Consider the following 23,354-nt stretch of genomic DNA (forward strand, 5'->3'; position numbering starts at 1 on the left):
ATGTGCAGTGCACTAAGTTCCAAGTTAATATTTTTTCTTAGTTTAAAAGGCAGTGAGTGTTAAGCACATGCTTAAAATTAAGTGTGTGTGTGAATGCTTTCCTCATCTGGACAATGAAATATTTTTCAGCCGATGAATGTCAGCAGTGAATTAGCTTCACTCCCTCCTTAAGCAGTTGAATAATACAGAGTTAGGTCATCTCCATCTTATTTGGGTCTCTGTAATTTTCCTTTTCCTTTCCCTTCACCTCTTCTTTAATTGAAATAGTGGATTGTGGGAGACGATTGACAAGTCTGACCAATAGGTCTGGGAATGAGATCATAAATTCTGAGTGCACTTAGAACAATTTTCTAATCCCTTAACATATGAACCACTTCTCTTAGACAATCACTAGATATTACAGTAAGTGTAATTTTACATGACCCACATGTTTTTGCAGGACCGCTAACTTGTAGATTTTTCTTGTATTAAGAGTAGTAGCAAAATCATTGCCATAAAAGCTTCACACATTTTTTCTTTTAGGCCAAATGCAATGAAACATTACAGGTAGTCTTGCAAGGGCATTTACATTCTTTGTTTGCTCCTGCATCTGGGAAACTGTAGCCACACTCTGCTTAGCTTGTTGAGAACCGTTAACTGGAAAGGAGCTGCCTAATAATACCTTTGCAGCTAGAGAGAGTGTTGTCCCTGGGATGGACAGAAACCTTCTGAGATAGCAAGGAGTCTTTCTCAGTGCTCCCTTTCCTTTGCAGACTGTTGGGCAATCCACCTGTAGCAGGTCGCTTCCTAGTAAGATGCTACGGGAGATAACCTTCCCTTTCTCCATCCCTGGCAAGAGGTCCTCGGGCACTCAAATAGTACGAAAAAGGATTATACCTGCATGGAGATATGAGGTTGCAGTGATCTAGGGCTAGCAGATCCCTACAATAATCGTGCTGAAATGGCCACAAAGCGGTTCTTAGAAAGTTCAGCTATGCAAGTATGGACTACATATTCTCATATTTGCTAAGCGGTACTGATTTGATAAGGACTCCCAGTGACTGCAGCAACAACACAAGGAGAAAAGGGCAGGTTCCTTAAGTAAGGATTGCATTTGGCCTGAAGGAACCCCCTTTCTGGAGTCGGCGCAACTAAGTCTTTTTGTTTAAAATAAGAGTTTGTCCGGAGTGCATAAACCCCCTCACTCTATACTTCCATGGAATCGTTTTTCTTACGCAGTACTTGTATTTTGTTTTTTTTTTTTTATTTTGTAAGGGTATATTGAGAACAGAATGCGTGGTCGGGATAGATCCCTTCATTTCAAATTGTTTCAGTAGTTTGACAATAACAATTTGATAAACCTCAGAAGAGTTTCCCTTCTTATCAGTAGACTTACTCTGGGTGTGCACATTTCTTATTGCTTTCTTCATGCTTCTTAGTACTCTGATTTACATGTATATCCCCATCAGTGTGTACTGTACTATGTAGGGGACACATTTTGAAAGTAGTATTATCGCATTTCTTTAGAGAAATGAGGAAGGGTATGCATGTATTAACATTTTTTTCAAATATAGAAGTATGAAGGAAGGAAACATCATTAAATGTAGTTCACAAATTCTCAGACAGATTTGCAGGCCAGCTGAGTCTTGTTGAAGAGTCTTTCCACTTAATTTCAGCTGGTGAGTGGTCCAGGAGAGATTTCCAGTCCTTAAACAAACAATTTTAAGTTACTTCTGAGGGGGGTGAAAAGCAAGTTGAAAGGAGGTAATTCAACACTGGTTTGAAATGGAAATCACAGTAACATGTCTGAGAAACCACTTTTTCCCCTTCTGTCCTCGTTTATGTATTTCAGAGTAAAATTAGACTGGATTAGGTTTGGGGGCCTCTTGTATTTCCTTATCCTTAAAATTGATTACATTCTAGTGACTGAAAAATATAGCGATACTGACAGCCTTTCTTCTCAGGGTGAAGTGGATATCAACCAGCTGGTGTAGGCAGAGTTATGAACCTCACCAAAACCAAACCTGTTTCAGAACAGCAGCCTCCAGGCTGTTTTTCTGTTACAAACAAGAAAAGCTGGAGCCTCCAGCCACGTTATTTTTAGCTGATTAATTCTGGATATGAAGGTACATGCCTCCAGGGCACAGAGCACTCCAGTAAGGAGAAGCGTGCTTTCAACTGCCTTGACTCCTTTGATATGGACTCAAGCGGGTGATACATTTTGAGACCTGTTCTGAAGTACGTTTTGTGAGTTCATATTGACAGATTTTTCTCCTGTTAGCAGCAGAGGCCCAGCAGTGCTCTACATATTTGAGTGCTCATCAAATTCAGACTCACTTTAGTGTAAGCATTAAGACTGCCACTACCGTGAGAGTAACTGAGGAAATTACTACATCTATTTATTGGGCGGGGTGCTGAAGGATGTTCTTTGCCCAAATATAGGAAAGACAGAAACATTCTGTCAATGTTAATACAGTTATACAGTTAATATAGGCTTGAGAGTGCCAGGACTTGAAGCAAGGTGTTCTGGTATGCTGTTCAAAGGAACATCCTTCTAGTTATTCTTTGAGTTACCTGAAACTCCTGAAGTGAATGGCTGGTTAGGTGTATTCTTGGCATGTTAGCATTTTGTTTGCCCTGGTAATTGATATGCATTGGAAGAAAAATCCAAACATTTCTGAGTCTTAGAGCATTTTGTTGAAGCCAGTTCTGGAAATTACCAGAAGGTTTTGAATAGCTAATGGTGATCTTCTACATAACTCATTCAGTCTCAGTCATGTGTTGACATTGCAGTTTGCTGATGGAACAGTCTCCTTTCTAATGCATTGCAGTAGTGACAGTAACTTACTTTGTTTAGAGTGCTGCTACCTTTGAGGAAACAAAGCGCCTGTCCTCCCATCAGGGCATTTGGGGTTAACCTGTGGAACTAAATTGGTGTTAATGGCAGCTCCCCATCCACAGATTAGCTCCTGTAACATGTTAAAGACTCTCCCGTTATTGACAGCAAACACAACATGGCAATGTTATCTGTTTGAAAATGCACCGTCATTATTCCACTGATGGGTACCCTGCAATTTCTCTGTGTCGCTATAAACAACAGCAAAAAAATCCCACTGTGTCTGCAGCATTCTTCTGCGTCAAACGGTCATCAAATAAATTACTGGAACATTTATACTCCTGCTGAGTTAAGCTGCTTGATTTTGGGTAAGTGAAAGAACAACAGCACATTTGCTGGAAATTTTTATTTCCACCATTCAGAGACCATTTGTGAATTCAGCAAACTGGATCTGAATAAATTTGGATGCTGGTGGTGAATAACTGGGAACTTAAGTGCTTACAAAGCTTCTAGTAGCAGTGTCCTTTTTTGCAGTATGCCAGAGGCTAGAGAATTACCTTCTAGTACTACATAGTTTTTACAGGAAATTTGGGGAAAGGCAGCTTTTCTAGCATTTTCTAGTATTTTATGGTCTATTTGTGTAGTGGGTCATGTCAAGAAAACAGAATCCTTCTTTTGGGGTTGGTCCAGTTACTCAAAGGCAAGAGAAAACAACTTTATATGAAACAGAAGCTAACTGTTACCTGAAGAGTATTTCTGATGCAATATTTGCAGGTTTACCGGTTTGGGGCATGACATTTACGCATCCGGTAGTTTTGTTAGTGCTTTTACAAGTACAGCAAAACCTTGGCGGACAGTACATTCAGAAAAGGTGGTGCTAGTACCACAGCATCCCGCTAGACTATTTCTCTGTCAATCACAGTGTCAGTTAAGCCCCACATTGCTGAGACAGTATGTGGAAATCATAGCCCATCTCAATGGCAGTAGGGAGAATTTTTTTTTGTTATGGTATATCATGGTTGTCCCACGTGACGTTCATTGCACGGCGCAGCTTCTGTGGTGTAGTCTAGCTGAGAATAAGAATGCAGGAGGAGGGCAGAAAGGGCTAGTGACAATTCCTTTAAACCGAGTACTGAGACATTTCGCACCTCCCCACACCAATCTTTCCCACAGTCCATCTCTTTCAGGGAAAAGTTCCAAGGGGATACTCTGAGGGTGGCTTTGCACAATTTCTCTGGGCCTTACATCTTCTTCTTGTGTGAGGGTGCGCTGTGGCCCTCATTACAATTTTAATGGGGATCATGGGTTGTGTTTTACGTAGGCACTAGAAGGTTTTAGCACGTGTTGTGTTTTAGTGATTCCAGTCCCTCTGTCTCCGAGTGATGATTTCTCAGGAGTTCGTGACTGCAGAAAGGCAAGCTATGACCTAAAATCAGAAATGCTATAGACAAAGTTGCTCGTTAAATGGGAAAAAACACAGGTGAGGCCACTCTTGGAGTACCGTGTTCAGTTGTGAGCTCCTCGGTACAAGAGAGACATGGACATACCGGAGAGTCCAACGAAGGGCCTCAAAGACGTTTAGGGGACCGGAGCACCTCTCCTATGAAGAAAGGCTGAGAGAGCTGAGGCTGTTCAGCCTAGAGAAGAGAAGGTTCAGGGGGAATCTCATCAATGTGGTCAAACATCTGAAGGGAAGGTGCAAAGAGGATGGGCCAAGCGCTTTTCAGTGGCGCCCAGTGGCAGGACCAGAGGCAATGGGCACAAACTGAAACGCAGGGGGTTCCCTCTGAACAACAGGGAACACTTTTTTTACTCTGAGCGTGACTGAGTGCTGGCACAGGTTGCCCAGGGAGGCTGTACAGTCTCCATCCTTGGAGATATTTAAAAGCTGTCTGGACATAGTCCTGGGCATGCAGCTCTAGGTGACCCTGCTTGAGCAGGGAGAGTTGGACCAGATGATCTCCAGAGGTGCCTTCCAACCTCAACCATTCTGTGATTCTGAGAAAGAAAAGAAAAAAATAAAGATATGCTGTCTCAATTTGAAAGCTAGGTGATGTGCAGAAGACAATTGGTTTTGCAGCCTAACACTTTTGCTGTCAGTGCTATTAAAGAGAGACTGCAATATGAGTCAGGAAAGACACCATGGCCTGGTGAATGTGAAAAATATGGATCTAGTTTTATAGCTTCTGTCATTTTACCAAGCTGAAAAGCAGTCTGATTGAAATTATTGCATCAGATGACGTTGAATATCTAGTTTTCCCTTGCATGCATCATTCTCTGAACAGCAATGTAATGGTCTTCAGCCTTTTAAAGGACAGCTATACTTTTTGTTCATCTCCAAAACACAAACCTGTGGTGCTGAAGGATACTCGTAGAGCATTTTGCTCTCCAGTTTTAATATAAGTTTTGATTAATAAATAAGTAAATAAATTACTTCTGTTACTTCCTGACAGAAGTATTGTTTATTATTTTCATGCCAAGAATCAAAATTGTCCTTTGGAACCAATATTCCTAAAATAACACAGTGTTTTAGTATATAGCAAGGGAAGATCTATCAATCTACTCACCTTCAAACTGTTAGCTGCTGTTTTGCTTCATAACTACTTTTGGAACTTCCTAACCAATGGGAGGTCTGTGAAGGCTTTGCTCCTTTTTGGGTTTGGTTTGGGGGTGGTGGTGGGTTGTTTTTTTTGGTTGGTTGATTAGGCTTTAATGGACCTGTTAACATATCTGCACATAAAGCCAGACTGCGATGCCTACAAGACATGCAGCGTGAAAAAGGGAGGCTCCCTGGCACAAAGCTTGTTTTGCTGTGCACTGGGAATGTTCACCAGGGGTAGGATATAGAGTAGCTTACGTGCTGTACATTTTTATTTCATCTTATTACTCCCTGATTCCTTGTATGGACAAGAAAATAGGATTCTAAAATAGGGAAAGGAATATTGTAGGTATGACAGAAAATTATTTTAGCCCCTGTTCTTCTGGCCATTAGAAACAGAAGGATCATCACTTCAAAAGCATAAAGCCACAAGGGCATTTCTGTGCTGTCCTTCTAGGTTTGCCTTCAATCTTTCCCATTCCCAGAGCTAATTTCTGCTGTGCCTCTGACTAGTACTTTCATTGCCAGAAGTGTAGTGCTGGCCATAGGAAAGTTGCATATAGGTCAGTAATAAGGCTGTTGGTATGAATAGGGATTTACTATGGGTGACAGCCTAAGGTTTTCACTTTTTTCCAGAGAAAATCATATAATTCTTTTCTCCCATTTTTGCAGTCTCCTTTTTGTCACAGTAGTAGCTCTGTGCATTCTGATATGTAAACCTGGGAGGAAAGCGCAAGCTTGGGCCTTCAACTCTTTGATTCGAGTTTTAAGCCCCTGAAAGTGTCAGCCGACAGCAGCTGTTTTAAAATGAGGGGGAGAGAAACAAACTTGTTTGGGGTGTGGGGCTGAGGAGAAACAAGTGCATATTCATTGGTCCCTTCTGCTTCATTTTGTCAACTGGCAGTTTTCTTCAAGTGCCGTTAGGTCAATCCTTTAGGACACTTATGCCTAATCTCCCAACAGCTTTGAATCCTCACCACTAATATAGCAAATGCCTGTGCTACTGTATCAGCCTCAGAGCTACTGTAGTACAAAGGAGCCTTGGAAAAGGGCCGACTCAAATGGCTTTTTAATTCCCTGTGAGTTTAAGGGTACCGAACACTTTTTCTCTGGCTTGGAAAATACCTCACTAGAGTTTTGCTAGAACCTCGATGGTTTTGGTTTATGTTTTGAAGTAGTCCAACCCTTGATGAATTTAAAAAGTAATTGATGATCCTGTTACCTAATTTAGAAATAGAAGGGACCCTGCTTTCATGGAGAATTGGAGTTTATGTATCTATGATTAAAATATGACTGTGGAAATAAAAAAGAGAAAACTCCTTTCTTAATGGAAGGCTTTTATGGAGGATTCGAAGATAGACGTTGTTGCATTTGGAACCAGCCTTTATCTTAACTCCTCTCTAGCTTTAGAGTAGAGGGTTGGTTCATCATGTCTACTAAGTTTGAATACTGTATGAAAATTTTCCTCTGAGTTTCTGACATGTCAATAATCTAATTTGATTACTATGTTAGCTATTGTATTTAACTTTTACACATTTTTATTCATTTACATAGCAAAGGCTTTACAGAAGAACGTAGTTGCAGGCTTTTTCAGATCTTTTTTTTGGATGTTATTTTAACATGCTTTGCTGCCCCAGAAGTGCAATGCAGTTGTGTACATGAGGGTTACCAAAGAAGATGATAGGTATTTCTTGTGAAACTGAGACATACTTCCACAGTAGGTTTTACATAATAAACCATCAACCCTGGTTCTTTTACAATAAAGTTTAACCATTGCTTTATCATTTTACCTAAAACAAATAATAACTGTGTTTTTTCCATAAATCTGGGAAATAAACACTAGGAAATGTCTTTAGGGGTTTGTTTCGTAATTTTTCTTGTTTGTTTGTTTGATCGGGGTTTTTTGTTCTTAAATTTGAGGGGAAAAAGAAGTTTGTAAATAATTGTTATTCGTTGATTGACTTATGAAAATTATTTATGACTCCTTGAACTGTGGAAGAATATATATACTATCCATGAAACATACCCCAAATTTGGAATATTGATGTAATGCTGAAAATTTTTAAATCTGCTTTTCAGCCAGTAGTATAAGAGTATGAAAAATGGACAAGTAAAATATATTTTAAAAATTCAAAAGCTGTCTGTTCTTCCAAACTCTTCCATTTCTGGAATGGACTCTTGTGATTTTTCTTCATTATCTCGGCCTTCTGTATGAGACCAGAAGCACAAATGTCAAAATCATTTAAGATAAGCCTTTCTCATAGTATTTCTAAGTTGTAGAGAAGAGGAAAGCATTGGCAGTCTTGCTGGGAAGACTATGCTCCTAAGGTTAATTGGCCAGCTTTTCAGAATTGTAGAATCATAGAATGGTTTGGCTTGGAAGGGTCCTTAAAGATCATCTAGTTCCAACCTCCCTCGCAGTTCTGTTTTCTGCTTAGTTTGACATCTGTGTATTTCCGCTATCTTCAGTAGAATTATTTCTTATCCATACAGGAGTTAGAGTTAATCCACCCTAACTGATGAAATAAGGCATTTTAGTGCCCAACTGTGGAGTACGTATCCACAGAGTCTGTTTCAATTTTGTTTGTCATTACTTACCCAACATGAGGCAGTAGGGGAAATGCTGTTAATATACTTCATCATGTCTTTCTTCACCCCATCTTTTGTTTTCTTTGCCTTTAGGGTGAACCTGGTCTGCCTGGCATAGCAGGAGAGAAGGGAGCAGCAGGGCTTAAGGTTGGTTTTAGAAATGGATTAAAACCAGAAGCACACAGTACGCGAGTGCGTGTATAGATGACAGTCATGCTTTCCAACTTGGGTTTATATTCTGACTGGCTTTTAATGATCTGCTCCCTCCAGTGATCAGTGCTGTAAGAGGCTTTACACATTTCACCATAAAGAAGCATATTCTTCTGCTGTGCATGTATAATTCCAGTCAGTGGCAGTGACGCATATGCATCCGCTGCCAATTGAATGCAATATGCCTGCAAGTGTTTGGGAATTTGGGGACCTTTTCAGAAAGGCTTTGTTTACGCTCCTTACAATGAGTTTCAGGCTTCTTTTCAAGAATGACTGTGGTCAATTCTTTGACAAATATCAGGGTTAAGTCTCGAGGTCCGATCCTGCTATTATGGAAGTTAGCAAAAAAAGCCTCATTAGGAGCATAATTACATAAGAATGTCTCTTTGCACTTATTTTACCGTTAAATAATCTGTTCTGCTGTTTTAATATTGGACAAGTCAAACAGAACATAAAGCTTGTGATAACTTCGTTTAAAAGAAAGCTCGCCTTATCCGAGATGATGGGATCTGTAGGCCTCTTGGAACGGGTAATGCTAAATTCTAATCCCATCAGCTGCGAGCGTGCGTCTTTGGTGCACATGTGCTCCTCAGCTGATTCTGTGCATCACGCTGCTGCTGACAGACACGCAAGGCAGGCTCTTTACATTTACTGACTGGCTGCTTGTCCATCAGGAATGAAAACAACCCATTTGGGAGCATGACCTTTTCTTACTTTGTATACAGAAGAAGCCAAATTATGGCAGTTGATGCTTAATTCGTATTCACAGCTGTAGTCTTTGAGTTGCCTAGCAACTGCCAGCCATCCGAAGGGGCAGAGATGAGCCAGAGTGCAGTTCTGAGCCAGAAATGCAGAGATGAGTTGTCAGGGTCAGGCTGGTGTGCAAAAGTGCATTTGCCATTGGACCAGTTTTTCAAGCAAGTTACAATTTTGAAAAATAATGGATGGCTATAAGCAGCCATCTTTTTGTTACAGGGAACGTAAGGAGCACCAAAGGCTCTTTGCTCGGAATCAGTTATGAGTTAGTTCAAGACACTTAAGGCATTTTGTCTCTCCTGAGGAGCCTTCTAAGCCATTAACAGAATTATGAGACTTTCCCCTCACATTCAGCCTTTGGATTTTTCCTTTGTTCATTCCCAAAATAAGGAGAACCAAATGTAGGAGTCACCTAGGTCCTGGCAGGCCACTTCACAAAGACATATGCCTGTTTGTCAGGGTTTAATCTAGGGGGAAGGGGAAAGTCTTTAAATGCAAATCATTAAGCTTTTAAAATTATGTCGAAGATATATTGTCTGTTGAGTTCTATTAAATTTATTCTTTATTGAAGATTTTCTTGTTGGATTTTATCATCTGAGACAATGTCATCAGTAGTGATATTATTGTTAGTAACTGACATACTAATGATTCAGTATTATTACTGATAGTAATACTAACACTTTGATTTTTGCTTGTGTTAGTAACTTACGACTTCTTTGCTCCAATTGTTTTCATCAGGGTGACCCTGGAGAAAGAGGAGAAAAGGTGAGACCTGTTTCACTTCCTTTGTGGTGGTTCTGTTTTGGAGAACTGCTTGGAGAATTGCCAATGCACTGATTTGTAGTTTTAAAAGAAATAAATACAGCTACTACCTAAAACTTGAGTGGCATTGTGCAGCCTTTACGAGTGTCAAATAATACCTACTAATGGAAGTTACTGATCTGAGAGATTACTGCAGTGGGATTAGTCACAGAGAGCCGTGGTCATGTGTTAAAGGCTGCACAGTTGAGCAACTGTGCAACTAATCCCAACTACGATTAGTCTCAGAAAAAGATCAGCCTGTTGGAGTAAATGAGAGATCCACACATTTCTCATAACTTGGTTTCAGACTCTAAATGATTATGGGTAGCCAGTTCTCCACGTGCTAAAAGTGAAGCCCTCCATTCTTGCTTGGATCCGTTTAAGAAAGAGCGAGGGAATCTGCCCTGATGAGCTTAGGCTATAGAGTGTCTGGAGAGGTACCAGCAGCACAAATGGTACACTAACGGTGCTCTGACTGGCAAAGAGCTAGCGAGGAGTTACTTCTCTGACATTCACAGTTATGGCAAGACAAGATGAGGGGGTGGGACAAGCTCCATGCTGCAAAACATGGGTGTCATTCTGCTCATCCAGGGAGAGTGGCCAGTAGGAGCATCTGTGTGAGGGTCCAGCTTCTGCATCTGTACAAGGGCAGTTTGAGAAATGGCATAAGCCTTGTTTTGAATAGGAATCCGTACGCAGCCTCGTCTTCTGCGAGTACGCTGAGACATGTTTTTTAAAAGTTGCTTATATTCAGGTGCAATTTGCTCTTGAGAAATGTTTACCCATGTCTTTGCAGCTGCAGTTGAATTTCACTTCCAGATCTGTGTAAATCCATGTAATAGCAGCTGGAAGCATGCTTTGCAAAGGCAATTCATTTCACATTTTGAAAAGCACATCATAAAAATAATCCAGGGAATTCTTGAAAGTATATACCCCACACGTAGAAGTATGTGACTGGGAATCTCTTTTCATTAAATCATTGCTTTGGTTAAAATTACATTTGCTGAAAAATTCACTAATCCTTTGTTTTCAGATACAAGAGGAATAACTATAAATTTTAACATATACTGATTTTCTGTTACTTAAAATCGTGATATTTTTCTATAATCATTCTTTTTTCCTAAAAACCCCATAATTATAAATGCCCTCAGTATGCTTTATCATGTTGAATGAAGCTGGGATGACATTCCTAACAGTTACTGGTTTGTGTTTCCATGTTTCATCAAGCCCTTTAAGTGCTGCTAGATTCTTAGCTAGTTCCCATCGTGTCAGTGACTGTGATATACAAAATGGTCTCTAAGTTCTCTGAATGGAATTTTACTTCAAGGTTTTCAGAGCAATATGACAGATACTGAATAAACATTGTAATTTGAGTACTACTACCAGTTATCTGACTAAGACCTGCTAGAATGTTTTTTAGCATACTTAGACTCAACAGTTATCAATATTGTTGGCATTTTAAATATTTCTTACACTTTACATGAACCTCACGTCCCACAGAAATTTTTGGCCTATAGTTTCATACATAAAGAAGACTTTTTGGTGTGGTCTGGACAACTTACGTAGCTATGTGACTAAAAATGGAAATTGGGTCTTTTTATAGATAAATCTTTTAAACTGTTTCTTTACAAAGTTGTTTTTAAAGTAAAAAGTGTCTACCCAGCCACAAAAAAGTGTTATCTGAACACCACTTTGTTAACAAGAAACAATGTATAGAATTTATGTAGATATAACAATCATTTTGGTGGCTTCTTGGAGGAGTGGCATTCAGTGAAGCTTTTGTAGTTTGTGAACCATTCATGAAGGACTTCAGACTCAGAGAGTATATGCCATAAATTACTTGAGAATCCTAATAAAAAGTGTTGGAGTTGTGTAACTGTTACCTGAATTTGATTAGATGCATTTATGCGAATGTCTCTGTGTTGGAAAAAACCATATGTACTGGTAATTTAAAATGCTGAATCATCACGAAATTATTCCTTCCTTGCTAAACGACAGTGAACTGGGGAAGTCTGTAGACTATACTGACAGGTACTTATTTGATAGTTTGTGGGGTTTTTTGAGGGCCTGTGAAAGGGATTACAGTTATAGTGAAGACTGTATAAGACAAAACAGCTATATAAACCATGCTTCCTATCTGTGTCATACAGAGATTGACTGTCTTATTAACAAAATTATCTTGCTAATTATGTCGGAATGCTGACTCTTCTCTGCATGCCGTGTGCTTACGTAAACACATTAAAAAATAATATGTATTTTAATTATAGGGTGATGCTGGAGAAAATGGACCGAAGGGTGACACAGGAGAAAAGGTAAACTACTTATTAGTAGAGAAGAAAATGTGTGCTTTAGGCATGCTTACAGTATAACCAGCTAATGAAAATAATAATTTGATCAAAAGAAAAATGCATTTTAAACTGTTTTATTTTTTTAAAGATGCTGAGTGATTCAATTGAGTTTATTTTTATAAGCAGCAGAAAAAATGTTACTGTTCTATCCAATTAAGCATAAAATTCCTGACTTTATACAGCCGCAGCTTCAGTATAGGATACATCAGCATGTCTCTATTTAGCACTCCTCCTTGATGAAATTTGCATCATACGGAAACTTTGGTCACAACCTGCCAGACGGTTGGAACGAGGTCTGCTGAGTTACAGCTATTTCTGATATATCTTTTTACTTTTCCCCTTTTGTGTTCCAAGGGAACACAAAGAGGGACCAAACCAATGTGGGACAAAAAATATCGTATCATGATAGGTAACTTCCTTCCAGATTGCCAGCTGCACAATTGAGAGTTGAAGATAAAAACTTTGTTTTAAATCTTTTTGCCAGGTAACGTCAGCAATAACCTCACCTAATACCTTGTTGGTTCATTGTTACAAAGTACCGTGTCGTAGAAGTCACTACAGAGTAGATGTCAAAATTTTATTTTACTCTAGTTTTGACTTATTTTATGTGATACTCATGCTGCATCACTGCAAAAAAAAAAAAAAAAAAGAACTTGAGTTTTTAAATGTGCTTTACTTACACAAGTCATAGTCTTTAGCAGTCAGAGCAAAGCCTCTGTTGCACAGGAAGAAGGGTCAGTCGTAACGATCCTTTCTGGACATCTCTTTGGAACTCATATGCTTCTCTAAAACATTCATTTTAGTGCCTACACTTGGGCAGAATCATAAAAATTTCTTCTTGTTCCCCTATATGTGTAATTGCTTAACCAACTCGCATCAGTTTAGTGCAAGGAGAAATTTATGATGGATTTATCAAGCTGGTAAGGAATGTATGCAAATCTCTCAGGTCCTATCATTTGGACAGAGTAAAGCTATGCTTTCAAGAACACAAGGATTTTATGGGGCATATTCTAAAATCAGCAATTAAAAATAGACATTAGATTTAAGAATAGTCAAGTTATTTGATTCCCAGAGTTCATTTAAATAATACTTTATCTGCAGTCATGCTTGTTAACCCAGATGAAAGTCTTAAGAACCTTATTTAGTTCCTTACACAATGTATGCCAGTAACATCATCTTGATCCCCTTTTATGTGATTCAAGAATATAATCTCTTAGCAAGTTTGAGATTGTTGTTCAGATAGGTAGTCCTGCAACAAGTAAATGCAAAGTTTACAATCTCTCTGGGAAGCCTAGTGCAGCTTCACTTGTTGCTTTTCTACTTTATCAGCTGTGAGAGCGAGCTTGTATCCACTAGAATGCCCATACTGCACTGTGGTCTGCGGTACGCACATCTCCCTGCTTGGGATCTTGTTTAAGGAAAGAAAAAGTTCTCTCATTCTTTCAGTGGGTAATGCTTTCTCCCCAGGTATAATGTTTTAAATATTTCTGTGTGAGCTTTCAACAGTTTGGCAGTCTAGTTGGGATCAACTTGTGGAAAGTATAGGTCATCAGGAGACTTCTTATATTGCTATACCTGAAGAAATTTCAATAAACTTGTTGAACTTCATAATACTGAAGTCTCCCATTTCCAGGTTTCACATAAGTTTCAGAGGTGGGGTGGTGACATGGGAATGTACGCTGTTTGTGTGGAGTGCATTGCTTTAAGCATAAGAGGCTAGAATCCGCTGCGGGAATTTTTACAACAGTCAGCAGAACTGTGACTTAGTTGACTTTCATTATTTTTCCTCCATTTTTGCTGCCTGCAACACAATCTGCCACCCAGAAAAAAAAAAAAAATCCAGATCTTATAGAAGAGCAGCAGCTTAATGTTTCTGTGAGATAAATACTAAATTTTCGTTTATATGGTGAGAGAGATCAGGTGACGACAGTTTCAGACTTGGTTTAGGAATGGGTTCCTGTTTGTGCCATTAGTGTAGCTTTGTTTTTTGAACTGCTGTACCTAGTGGCTTTTAGAAATACAGACTTGGTAGCCTAATTCTTGACCTGCGACTTAAGAAAGAAACTGTCTTTGCTGAATTGTCTTACTTTGAAGACAGTGTCAATGCCAGACTTGAGTTTTTGCTTCTACTCTTCTACTGTAGCCTCGGTCCCTAGAAATTACCAAGTATCCTCCTCCTGTGTGCATATTCCCCTGCTAAAATTTCTTCATTTCCAAACTGCCTGACTCATCAGAGAACTGAACATGCTGTACCGTAACTTTTTCTTTAATCACGTATTAATTTTCATTCTTGCATGAAGGTGGTTTATAAATATATTGTGTCTTATCTCCCCCATATCTATCATTATCCTTTAAAATGTTTAACTGGTGAATGTCTCTTACCAGTTGCTTTGCCACTTTATAGCTATAAAAAGTCCTTGAGGCTTTGCAGTTGTACACGCTTGTAAGGGATACCAGCAGTATCACTCATGCACGTCTATCAAAATGAAGCAGCTCAGGTTTCCAAACATGAATCAATCTTTCATAATACTGATTTTTATGTTTTGTTCACACGAGAGCAAGCTGCAGTAACTGTGTAGAGGAAATCTATCCCTATTCTTCAGAGCAGTGAGCATGTTATCTGCTACCATTTAATTTTATGAAACTATTACCAAAAAGCCCCCATACACAAACCAACTTTAAAACTATGGCATTCACAGAACTCTTCCTGCACCGTTGCTGAACAATCAGTATAAAAATCATTTATACTGTGCTTATACATCCTCAAAGTGGATTACAGTTCTGGCTCCTATGCTACCTATGTAAATCGCTAGCAGGTTGCTGGGGAGCTTAAAGTTGCTACTGTGTAGGAACCTGTTACTTTCAGTGAACAGTCCAAAATTATTTTGAATAACGAATAATGAGACAGTTCTTCAAATATAAGCACTCTGGCCATCTTCAACAGCATGTAGTTTGACTAGCAAACTTTTCATTAATTTAGTTATTTTCATTTTTGTTTGGCGTGTCATTTAAGAAAAAAAATGCAGCAGAGTATACAAGAATTTTAAGGATCCTGTGCCAGTTGTACAAAACTGGGAGCTAAAAGCTTCCTTGGCCAGGTGTCATGGTTTAAGACCAACCAGTAACAAAGCACCACAAAGCTGCTCGCTTGCTCCCCAGCCCCAGCCCCAGTGGGATGAGGAGAAAATATAAAGAAAAGGCTCATGGGTCAAGACAAGAACTGGGAGGGATCACTCACCACTTATGGTCATGGGTGAAAGACAGGCTCAACTTAGGGAAGAAACAAAATCAATTTAATTTACTACCAAACAAATCAAAACAAGGATAATGGGAAGTAAAACCAAATCTTAAAACACCTTCCCCCCATCCCTCCCTCCTTCCCGGCTCAAGTCCACTCCCCATTTTCTCTACTTCGTCCCCCCAGCAGCACAGGGGGACGGGGAATGGGGGTTGGGGTCAGTTCATCGCACCTTGTCTCTGCCGCTCCTTCCTCCTCAGGGGCAGGACTCCTCACTCTTCCTCTGCTCCACCGTGGGGTCCCTCCCACGGGAGACAGTTCTCCACCAACTTCTCCAGCATGGGTCCCTCCCATGGGCTGCAGTCCTTCACGAACTGCTCCAGCACGGGTCCTTTCCATGGGCTGCAGTCCTTCAGGCACAGACTGCTCCAGCGCGGGCTTCCCCATGGAATCACGGCCATCTTTGGGGCATCCCCCTACTCCGACGTGGGCCCCTCCCCGGGCTGCAGGTGGGCATCTGCTCCCAGCTCCCCTCCGTGGGCTGGGGGGACACAGCCTGCCGTCTCACCACGGGCTGCAGGGGCATCCCCTCCTCCCCCTCCTTCTGCACTGACCTCAGGGTCTGCAGAGGGGTTCCTCTCACATTCCGATCCCCCTACTCACCGCAGGTTCCCCTTCTTAAATCTGTTCTCCCAGAGGCGCGACCACCGTCACTGTTTGGGTCGGCCTGGACCAGAGGCGGGTGCGACTTGGGGCCAGGGAAGCTTCTAGCAGCTTCTCCCAGGAGCCACCCCTGCAGCCCCTCCCCCGCTACCAAAAAAACTGCGCCACACAAGCCCAAAACTTCAGGTCACTCACGATCCTCTGCCCTTGTGCGTATCACTGCCTATCAAATCCAGTCAACCCAGCAAAACACAGGCAAAACTTTTTGAATGCTATATGCCTCCTCAGAACAGAGACCTTTTCTGAATACGTAAATTACCATGGCGCTCTCATCCTGTAAATTATAACACTTAACTGCATTAAACTGTCAGTTTAAATATGCTGAAGAGCTGCGGAAATAGAGCTGTGACCTGTCCCGATGGGGATAAACACGTAGGTCACTGGGCTTTTTTTTTCAAGGCAAACCTTCATTAGCACAAAAACCTTTGTCGACCTGATGCTTGCCATTTGTAGAATTAGGTCAAAAAGATTGCTCATATTCTTTGTAAATGGCAATAAATTATTTTTAATGTATATCAGCAATTTAGAGATGTCAAAGCATGTCCCATCTTCTGGCTTTATAAAGTACATTTATACAACATCTGCAATTATTACATCTACATTATTAGTTGTGAAATTTGAGGTTAACTATTATGCTGTTTGGATGAGTGAAACTAAATCTCTCTGCAAGTTCTTGAAAACAATACTGTTCTTTTTCTGAATCACACTGATTTAATTTATTGGGTAAATTCCTATGTAGCAGCACAGAGAACAGGTAATCTTGCTATATAGTTATTTTGCTATATAATCTTGCTATACTCTTGCATGTTTTGTTATATCTGTTTCCTGAAAAACTGTATATGTAATAAGTGTGATTATTTCTTGTGGATTTTGTATCAGGGTGACCCCGGTTCTTCTGCTGCAGGAATTAAGGTAATTCAGTTTTAAAGCACTTGTACAGGGAGAATAGGGGTGGTTGGTCTGTGTTACTTTGTAGTGTCGCAGACATTTTGGGTACTGTTAACGATATGGTTTTCCCCAGCTCTATTTTTCGTTCATTTTGTCAGATCTCATGTCTTTCATCTCTTTTCTTTTAGGGTGAACCTGGTGAATCTGGACGGCCTGGACAAAAGGTATTAGTTGGAAATGTCCAGTTATCCTTTTCTTCTCTGTTGGATTTGTGATAAACGATGTTACACAGATGTTACTACTGGCACTTACCCGTACTAGGATGAGCCCAAGGCGTGTACTAATTAACAGCCCAAGGCGTGTACAAATTCGGTGTATGATCATTTTGTATTTTAAAAAAGCACAGGAATGATGATGCTAATTAACAGAAAAAGCAATATTAGACTAACCCATCTCCCCTCCTAGCCACGGAACGCTTCTTGCATTGAAAGTTTACCCAGTTGCAGCTGGTGAGACTAACAAAGAATGGCTGTGCTCGTTGAGTGATCAGAAGTTAACCCTGCACGTTTGAATGAATATTAACCTTCAGATTATGGTACATTATTACTTCTCAGTAGGAAGAAAATAAATATTGACTAGAATCCCTTTCCCATATACCTGTAAGGGGGATCGAATTGTCAGAGGCACGCGGTATGTTGGGAAGGACATAGACCAGGTAATGCCGCTCTGTTCTTTCCAGGGGAAGAAATTCCCCTGGGTGCTGTGTAGCTGAGGCTGCTTTTGCAAGTAAAGGTCCAGCAGGAGCTGTAATGACTCTGTGCTGCATGAGGCCCTTTGAAGCTGGGGAATTTCCTCGTTGAATCCATAGTACATTGAACACAGTGAATGCTGTGCCTTCAGCTGCCTTTTATGAGAGCAGGAGGCAGGTCCTGCTGGGAGACCTGGTAAAAGGGCAAAGAGAAGAGACAATGAGGGAACCAGAGCTGTCCACCTGAATATTACCGACATGAAATGAAATGTGATGATATTTCAATGGCCTGTCAAGGCTGTTGTGTGCCATATGTATTGCAGAGGTGATGGAATGACCTGCCCTGCCAATCTGAGCATTATGAGATGGAGTTAGTATACAGCCTTGGTTTCCTCAAAAATCATTCTTCTCATAAATCATACTCAGATTTTTTGCATCAGGAAAGGTCCAGAAAAGAAAATACTATGCATTCATTTACAATACTAATTCTAATGAAGCATTAGTGATTTCATTGTGTTTCGTGTTGTTTAATGTGTCTTTGAGGCGCATTTTAATTGTTTTAGATTACTACGATTCTGAACGGGCTTTGCTGGATCCCTTCTGCTTGTTATGTGTGGGTCTATGGTGGTCAGCTCTGTCCCAAGACTAAACAGCGCCCTACTGCAACAATACTAATAGATTATCACTTATAATTATTCAAATGCTGTGCTTAGAAGTGAAATTTAGTGCCTCCGCAATTAGATGAGAAAAGGTCGCAGTAGTAGCGGGGTATGTATGGCTACTCAAATAAGAAACCTGAAGACAAAGGAGTGGGGTTTTCAAGCTAGCATTTTGTCAGGAATGAGTGCAGTGGAGGCCTTTTATAGGGTTATCCTTTTGCAAGAGTGACAACTCCTTTTCTGCTTTAGAAAGTGTTAAGCAACATATCAAGAAATAATAGTATCTGTTGAAAATGGTATCCTAGCCTCTATTCTTTCATCTGATTGTATAGTTAATATTTGAGACTGGAATCTTTCCTGTGCTTTTAGGCAATGTGAACAGTTAAAATTATGGAGTAAATGAAATAGACAAAGCAGCTATTATCAGTAGAACATTTAAAAATCACTCCATTTGGTAAAGTGATTTGCAGACCCTCTATTATGTTTTTCAGTTTGTGGCAGAATGTAATTTTGTTATTAGCGCTTCAAATCTATTTAATATTACGCCCTCAAAGAGGTGTCTTTGGGTACTGTAGTCTGATGAACATCTATATTATGTATACATGTGTTTATGTTTGTGTCTGTATACATGTGTATATGTGAGTGTATGAATGTATTTCTGTGTGTATACGCACACGTAAAATATTTTAATAGCACACTCTGTATGAATCAGCCCAAACCACAGAGTTGAAATCTGGATTTCTATAAAGCTCTGAAGTGTACAAAATCTGGAATATAGTTCAACTCATTATAAAGGTAAAAGTTGGCTTCAGAGTTCAGACCTGAGCTTCCAGAAGGTTCAGGGAATATTCAGATCCAAGGTGCTGGTTAGAATCCATCTCTGTATTAAAATAAAATCTCCAGCCTTTAAAATAATGTTTTCTTCATGTGTTATTGCTCTTTTTTTTTTTTTTTTTCTGTTCATCATCTTTATTTCCCTAGACAACATCTTTCCATTTAGCTATCTCAAAACGGCCATTTGTGCAAATGTTGTCATTCTTGTTCTAGACTAGTATCAACTTAATTTCAAAATTAATACATTCAGTTTTCAATTCCTGTTACAAAATTACCCTTGCAAATGCAGTTCTATAGGTCTTTTCATTGCAATGTTAAATAAGCAAGGCATTTCTGAGTAAAGCAATAGAAGGTTACACTCCTACTATCCTTCATAACAGCATGTATATTCACAGATAAATAGCAAGGACTGAAAAGATGCTACGGATAGCTCTATAAAAATGATGGCCCGGTTACAATTAGGCAGTCCTGCCTGAATTGCACAATTTAAACCAAGCTCTTCTGAATCGCTTTGTAGCTAAATCAGACAGCTACACAGCACAATGTTTAGCTCAGAGTCGAAAATGGAACAGAATTAAACATCCATCCTAAGTATGGAACTGAAACGGCAGCGTGTAAAATGAACCAGTGCTGCTTGTTTTCCTCTCTTTTGGTGAAGGCTAACATGAATTCATTTTTGGCCTTCCTGATGTGGAATTTCAGCCTGGGTGTCATCTTTACATCCAAGGTTCCCAGAGCCTTAACAAGACTCTTACTGATTGTACATTTAAGGCACTCATTTTGAAAATTATCGGTCCTGCTTGAACCGACTAGCAGTCATCTATGCTCTTTTATCTTGCTGCAGAATATACAGGGGTGTTCACTGGATCGTGACCATAACTGAATAATGTCTGTAATATTATGTAATTTTCCTGTATAGGGTGAACCAGGTCTTCCTGGGCTTCCTGGACTCCCTGGGATAAAGGTAAATAAACTGTAGTCTCTGTCGTATTGGGGGGACACCACAAAGAGGGGGAGACTGCAAGAATGTGGCTAAAATGGACTTACTGTACTTGTGCTGTATCTTCTTCTGAGTCTCTGGTATTGAACTGAGGATTGTCACAGAAAGGTTTCACATGGAAAATTCATTAAAGTGTCAATGAGTAAGCAAACAGTACATCTTACATTAAAATGTGAAGTAGAACATTGCATTCTAGCGCTTTAAAAAATAATCTAATATAGTAGGGGTTTATTATTTTTTTTTTTTAATGGAAGAGGCTTGTTTTCAAAGTTTTACTTGGTTTCCACTCTGATGGGTGCTTTCCAGTCGCAATAGTCTACTGAATTGACCATGCCTCCAGCTAGAGAACTGCATTAATTATACACAGGCTGCGGAGAACTGGCTCTGTCGACAAAAATACTCTGTGCTCCATTACACAGCAGTGATTCCACTGACCAGTCAAAATGTTTTAATAAGATTCTATTCAGTATTAGCTACAGTCCCTGACCTAATACCTGGTTTAGTCCCTGGCTTCCGGTTTGTCTGGGATCTTTAGGCACGTTGATACAAAAGACATGTGGTTGGTGTAGTTCTAGCATAAGTGGTTGCATTGGGAGTTGCAGACACTTGCACAGTTTGAGCTGTAACTCTATAATGCTGCACAAAGAGAGTGGCTTCACATATTCTGAGTGCGGATTAGAGCGGTTGCTTCTCCTTCGTGGCAAAGACTGTTCTTTCAGAAAACAAAATCTCCTTGAAATTTTTTCTTTGCGTTCTGGCATGGGCCTATGTATACCTCAGGAGACAGTTTATATCCTTTCTCCAATAACAAGGGGGATAAGTCAGAGGCCAAACTCTTGTCCATTTTGGTAGGATTCAGGATTTATCTCGTGGAATGTAACATTTGCAGTGGTTTTATCAAGGGACCTGTGAATAGCCACGGTATTGAAGCATAATGTCCCTTCTGTGTTACTAGTGAATTATGGGAAGAATTGAACATGCATATTAAAGTTTGTATGTTGTAATACCTGAAAATATAGTTCCCAGGGAGGTTGTTCATTTTCTGCGAGAACGAACCCTATATTGACTAGTGAAGATCATGTAGGAGCAGAGTCCTTTGTGTGACGAAACTGTATTTTTTTAAGACCTTTGACAGCAATCCTTATACTGTTTACTTTAACAGTGCGCAAACAGGTAGCCCAGTTGGAGGTCAGTGCCAGTGTTCTGGGGGCACTTGCCAAAACCAGCTGGAGTTATGGCTGGTCTTTGGGGACTCTGTGTTCATGCAGACCATGCCTGTCTATGCATATCATCAAGTAAAGAAAAAAGTCTAAATCTGAGTCTCTGCTTTGGGAAAATTATTACTGTTAAGCTTTATTTGTTGGTGGTAAGAACGGCTCAGAAGGGCAGCTTTCGGATTCACGTGAAAGGCAAGACGCGAAGTGACAAATGGATGAAGCGTGGCAGTTTTGCCCAGTGAAAATTTGTTTCAGAAGTCAGTGGATACAGTGGAAAAATAGTAGTTGCCTGCAGAATGAAATGGAATAATTTGGTCAAATATTAATCCTTGAGGAGAATGCTAGCTTCTATTAAAAATCCAGGCCAGAGGGAGACTAGTTGTGGTCCGGTGAAGAAACTCCATCTAGTGCAATTCTGCATCGAGGTGGCTAGATGCACCCTAGGGTGCTAACAAGCAAGCTGGCAGAACATGCATAGGAGAGAGCAAAGAAGATCTGGTCGCATCAGACTTGCAGGATGGGTGCTGTTTGATTCAAGGCGTTTTTAAACTCTGTTTAATTAAGGAGCCTGTAGAAAAAAGCCTAGATTTTTCTGTCACAGAGACTATATCTGTGTCATGAGAAGCGGTAGCAGATAGAGAATGGCTTGAGTTAGGAATATGGGCACTCACAAGCAATGAAAAAGCAGGAGTTTAGCCCCTTTTCTCAGCCTCTGTTTTAGCAAAGATTTATGTATCGCCATGGTAAAAACATCTCATCAATTCCCAAGAACAACCTTAGTGATATCCCAATTCCAGTGAACTGATGTTGATTGAGAGCTACTTTGAAATAACAGTGACTGCATGAGAAACTTCAGCATGGAGGGAATCCAATTGTCTGGACTTGCAATCTGTTGGTGCTATCATGGTGTTTCCACAGAAAATTGAAAGGAATCTTATTTGGAACAATGACTTCTTTTTTTTTTTTTTTTTTTTTTTCCTTCTGCCTGATTGTTCCTTGTTGTTTGTTACATTTTTTTCAGGGCTTCTGGGGTCTGTTTCCATCAGGACTTTATAAAACTCTCAAAGATATGTCTTTGCTATTCTATCTTAATAGTGATATGCGGCAGTGGCATAATGCAACATAGTACAAACGTCACACAATGTCATTACAACATCTAGGGACTTGTTACAGCTTGTAAGAAGTTTCCATAAGGGAAGTTTTTCCTAAGACTTAAATGGATTACAGAGTTCTCGTGCATTTGCGTGCCAGCACATTAGCTCTCAGCAGGGATTTTGCAGGCTATTCCCAAACTTTGTGAGATGGATATCTGGCAACCCAAGCGAAGCGCTAGCAGGGGCATGTAGGAGAAAGTGACAGGGTTCAATACAAGGCAGTAGCTACTTAATCTCTTTCCCAGTAGGAAAAACTAAATATTCTTGTATTTGCTGGTATTATGTTGCTACTATTCTTGTTTTCTGCGGTATTTTCCCCTTCAGTTTCTGTTACATTATGCAAGCATGCACATGCACACTCAAAAGTCTTCTACAACATTTTCTGTTGAGATCCCTTGCAGCTAAAAATCTTTAGGGTTCTCACTGCACTTTTTGATCTTTCTTCAGTCTTGTATAACTGGAATTACAGAACGTTCTCCAAATTTGTGTCTTCCTATGATGTTCTAGGAATTAACACATTCTATTTGGTTTTTTTGGCTTTTGCCCTGAGTTATTGATAAAACACATTTCCCAAGCGGGTTTGAAAGGTTAGTCCTGGGTGGCAAGTGCATCTGAAATGCATTAACTCCTGTAGATGAGTGGATATAGCTTAAACTTTTGTTCAACGGGCCAAGTAGTCAAGGAATGGGGAAAATATATTTTCTGGAAATTAGATAAATAAATAGCAGAATTTCATATCCATTTGATATACAGTAACTCAAATCACACAGGTGAT

At 39.9% G+C, this 23,354-nt stretch overlaps 1 protein-coding gene across 1 annotated transcript in view; it reads left to right on the forward strand.

Moving 5' to 3' along the window:
* The window catches only part of COL25A1 (collagen type XXV alpha 1 chain), a 317,940-nt gene that overhangs the window by 249,727 nt on the left and 44,859 nt on the right, over positions 1–23,354 (forward strand). The window contains exons 15-20 of the mRNA XM_049815415.1: positions 8,097–8,150; positions 9,708–9,734; positions 12,038–12,082; positions 16,959–16,991; positions 17,156–17,191; positions 20,128–20,172. Of these exons, the coding sequence (XP_049671372.1) occupies positions 8,097–8,150; positions 9,708–9,734; positions 12,038–12,082; positions 16,959–16,991; positions 17,156–17,191; positions 20,128–20,172 (240 nt within the window). The remainder of the gene's footprint in view (positions 1–8,096; positions 8,151–9,707; positions 9,735–12,037; positions 12,083–16,958; positions 16,992–17,155; positions 17,192–20,127; positions 20,173–23,354) is intronic.

Source organism: Accipiter gentilis, chromosome 12 (genome assembly GCF_929443795.1).
Source record: "Accipiter gentilis chromosome 12, bAccGen1.1, whole genome shotgun sequence".
In the NCBI taxonomy this organism is placed as follows: Eukaryota; Metazoa; Chordata; class Aves; order Accipitriformes; family Accipitridae; genus Astur; species Astur gentilis.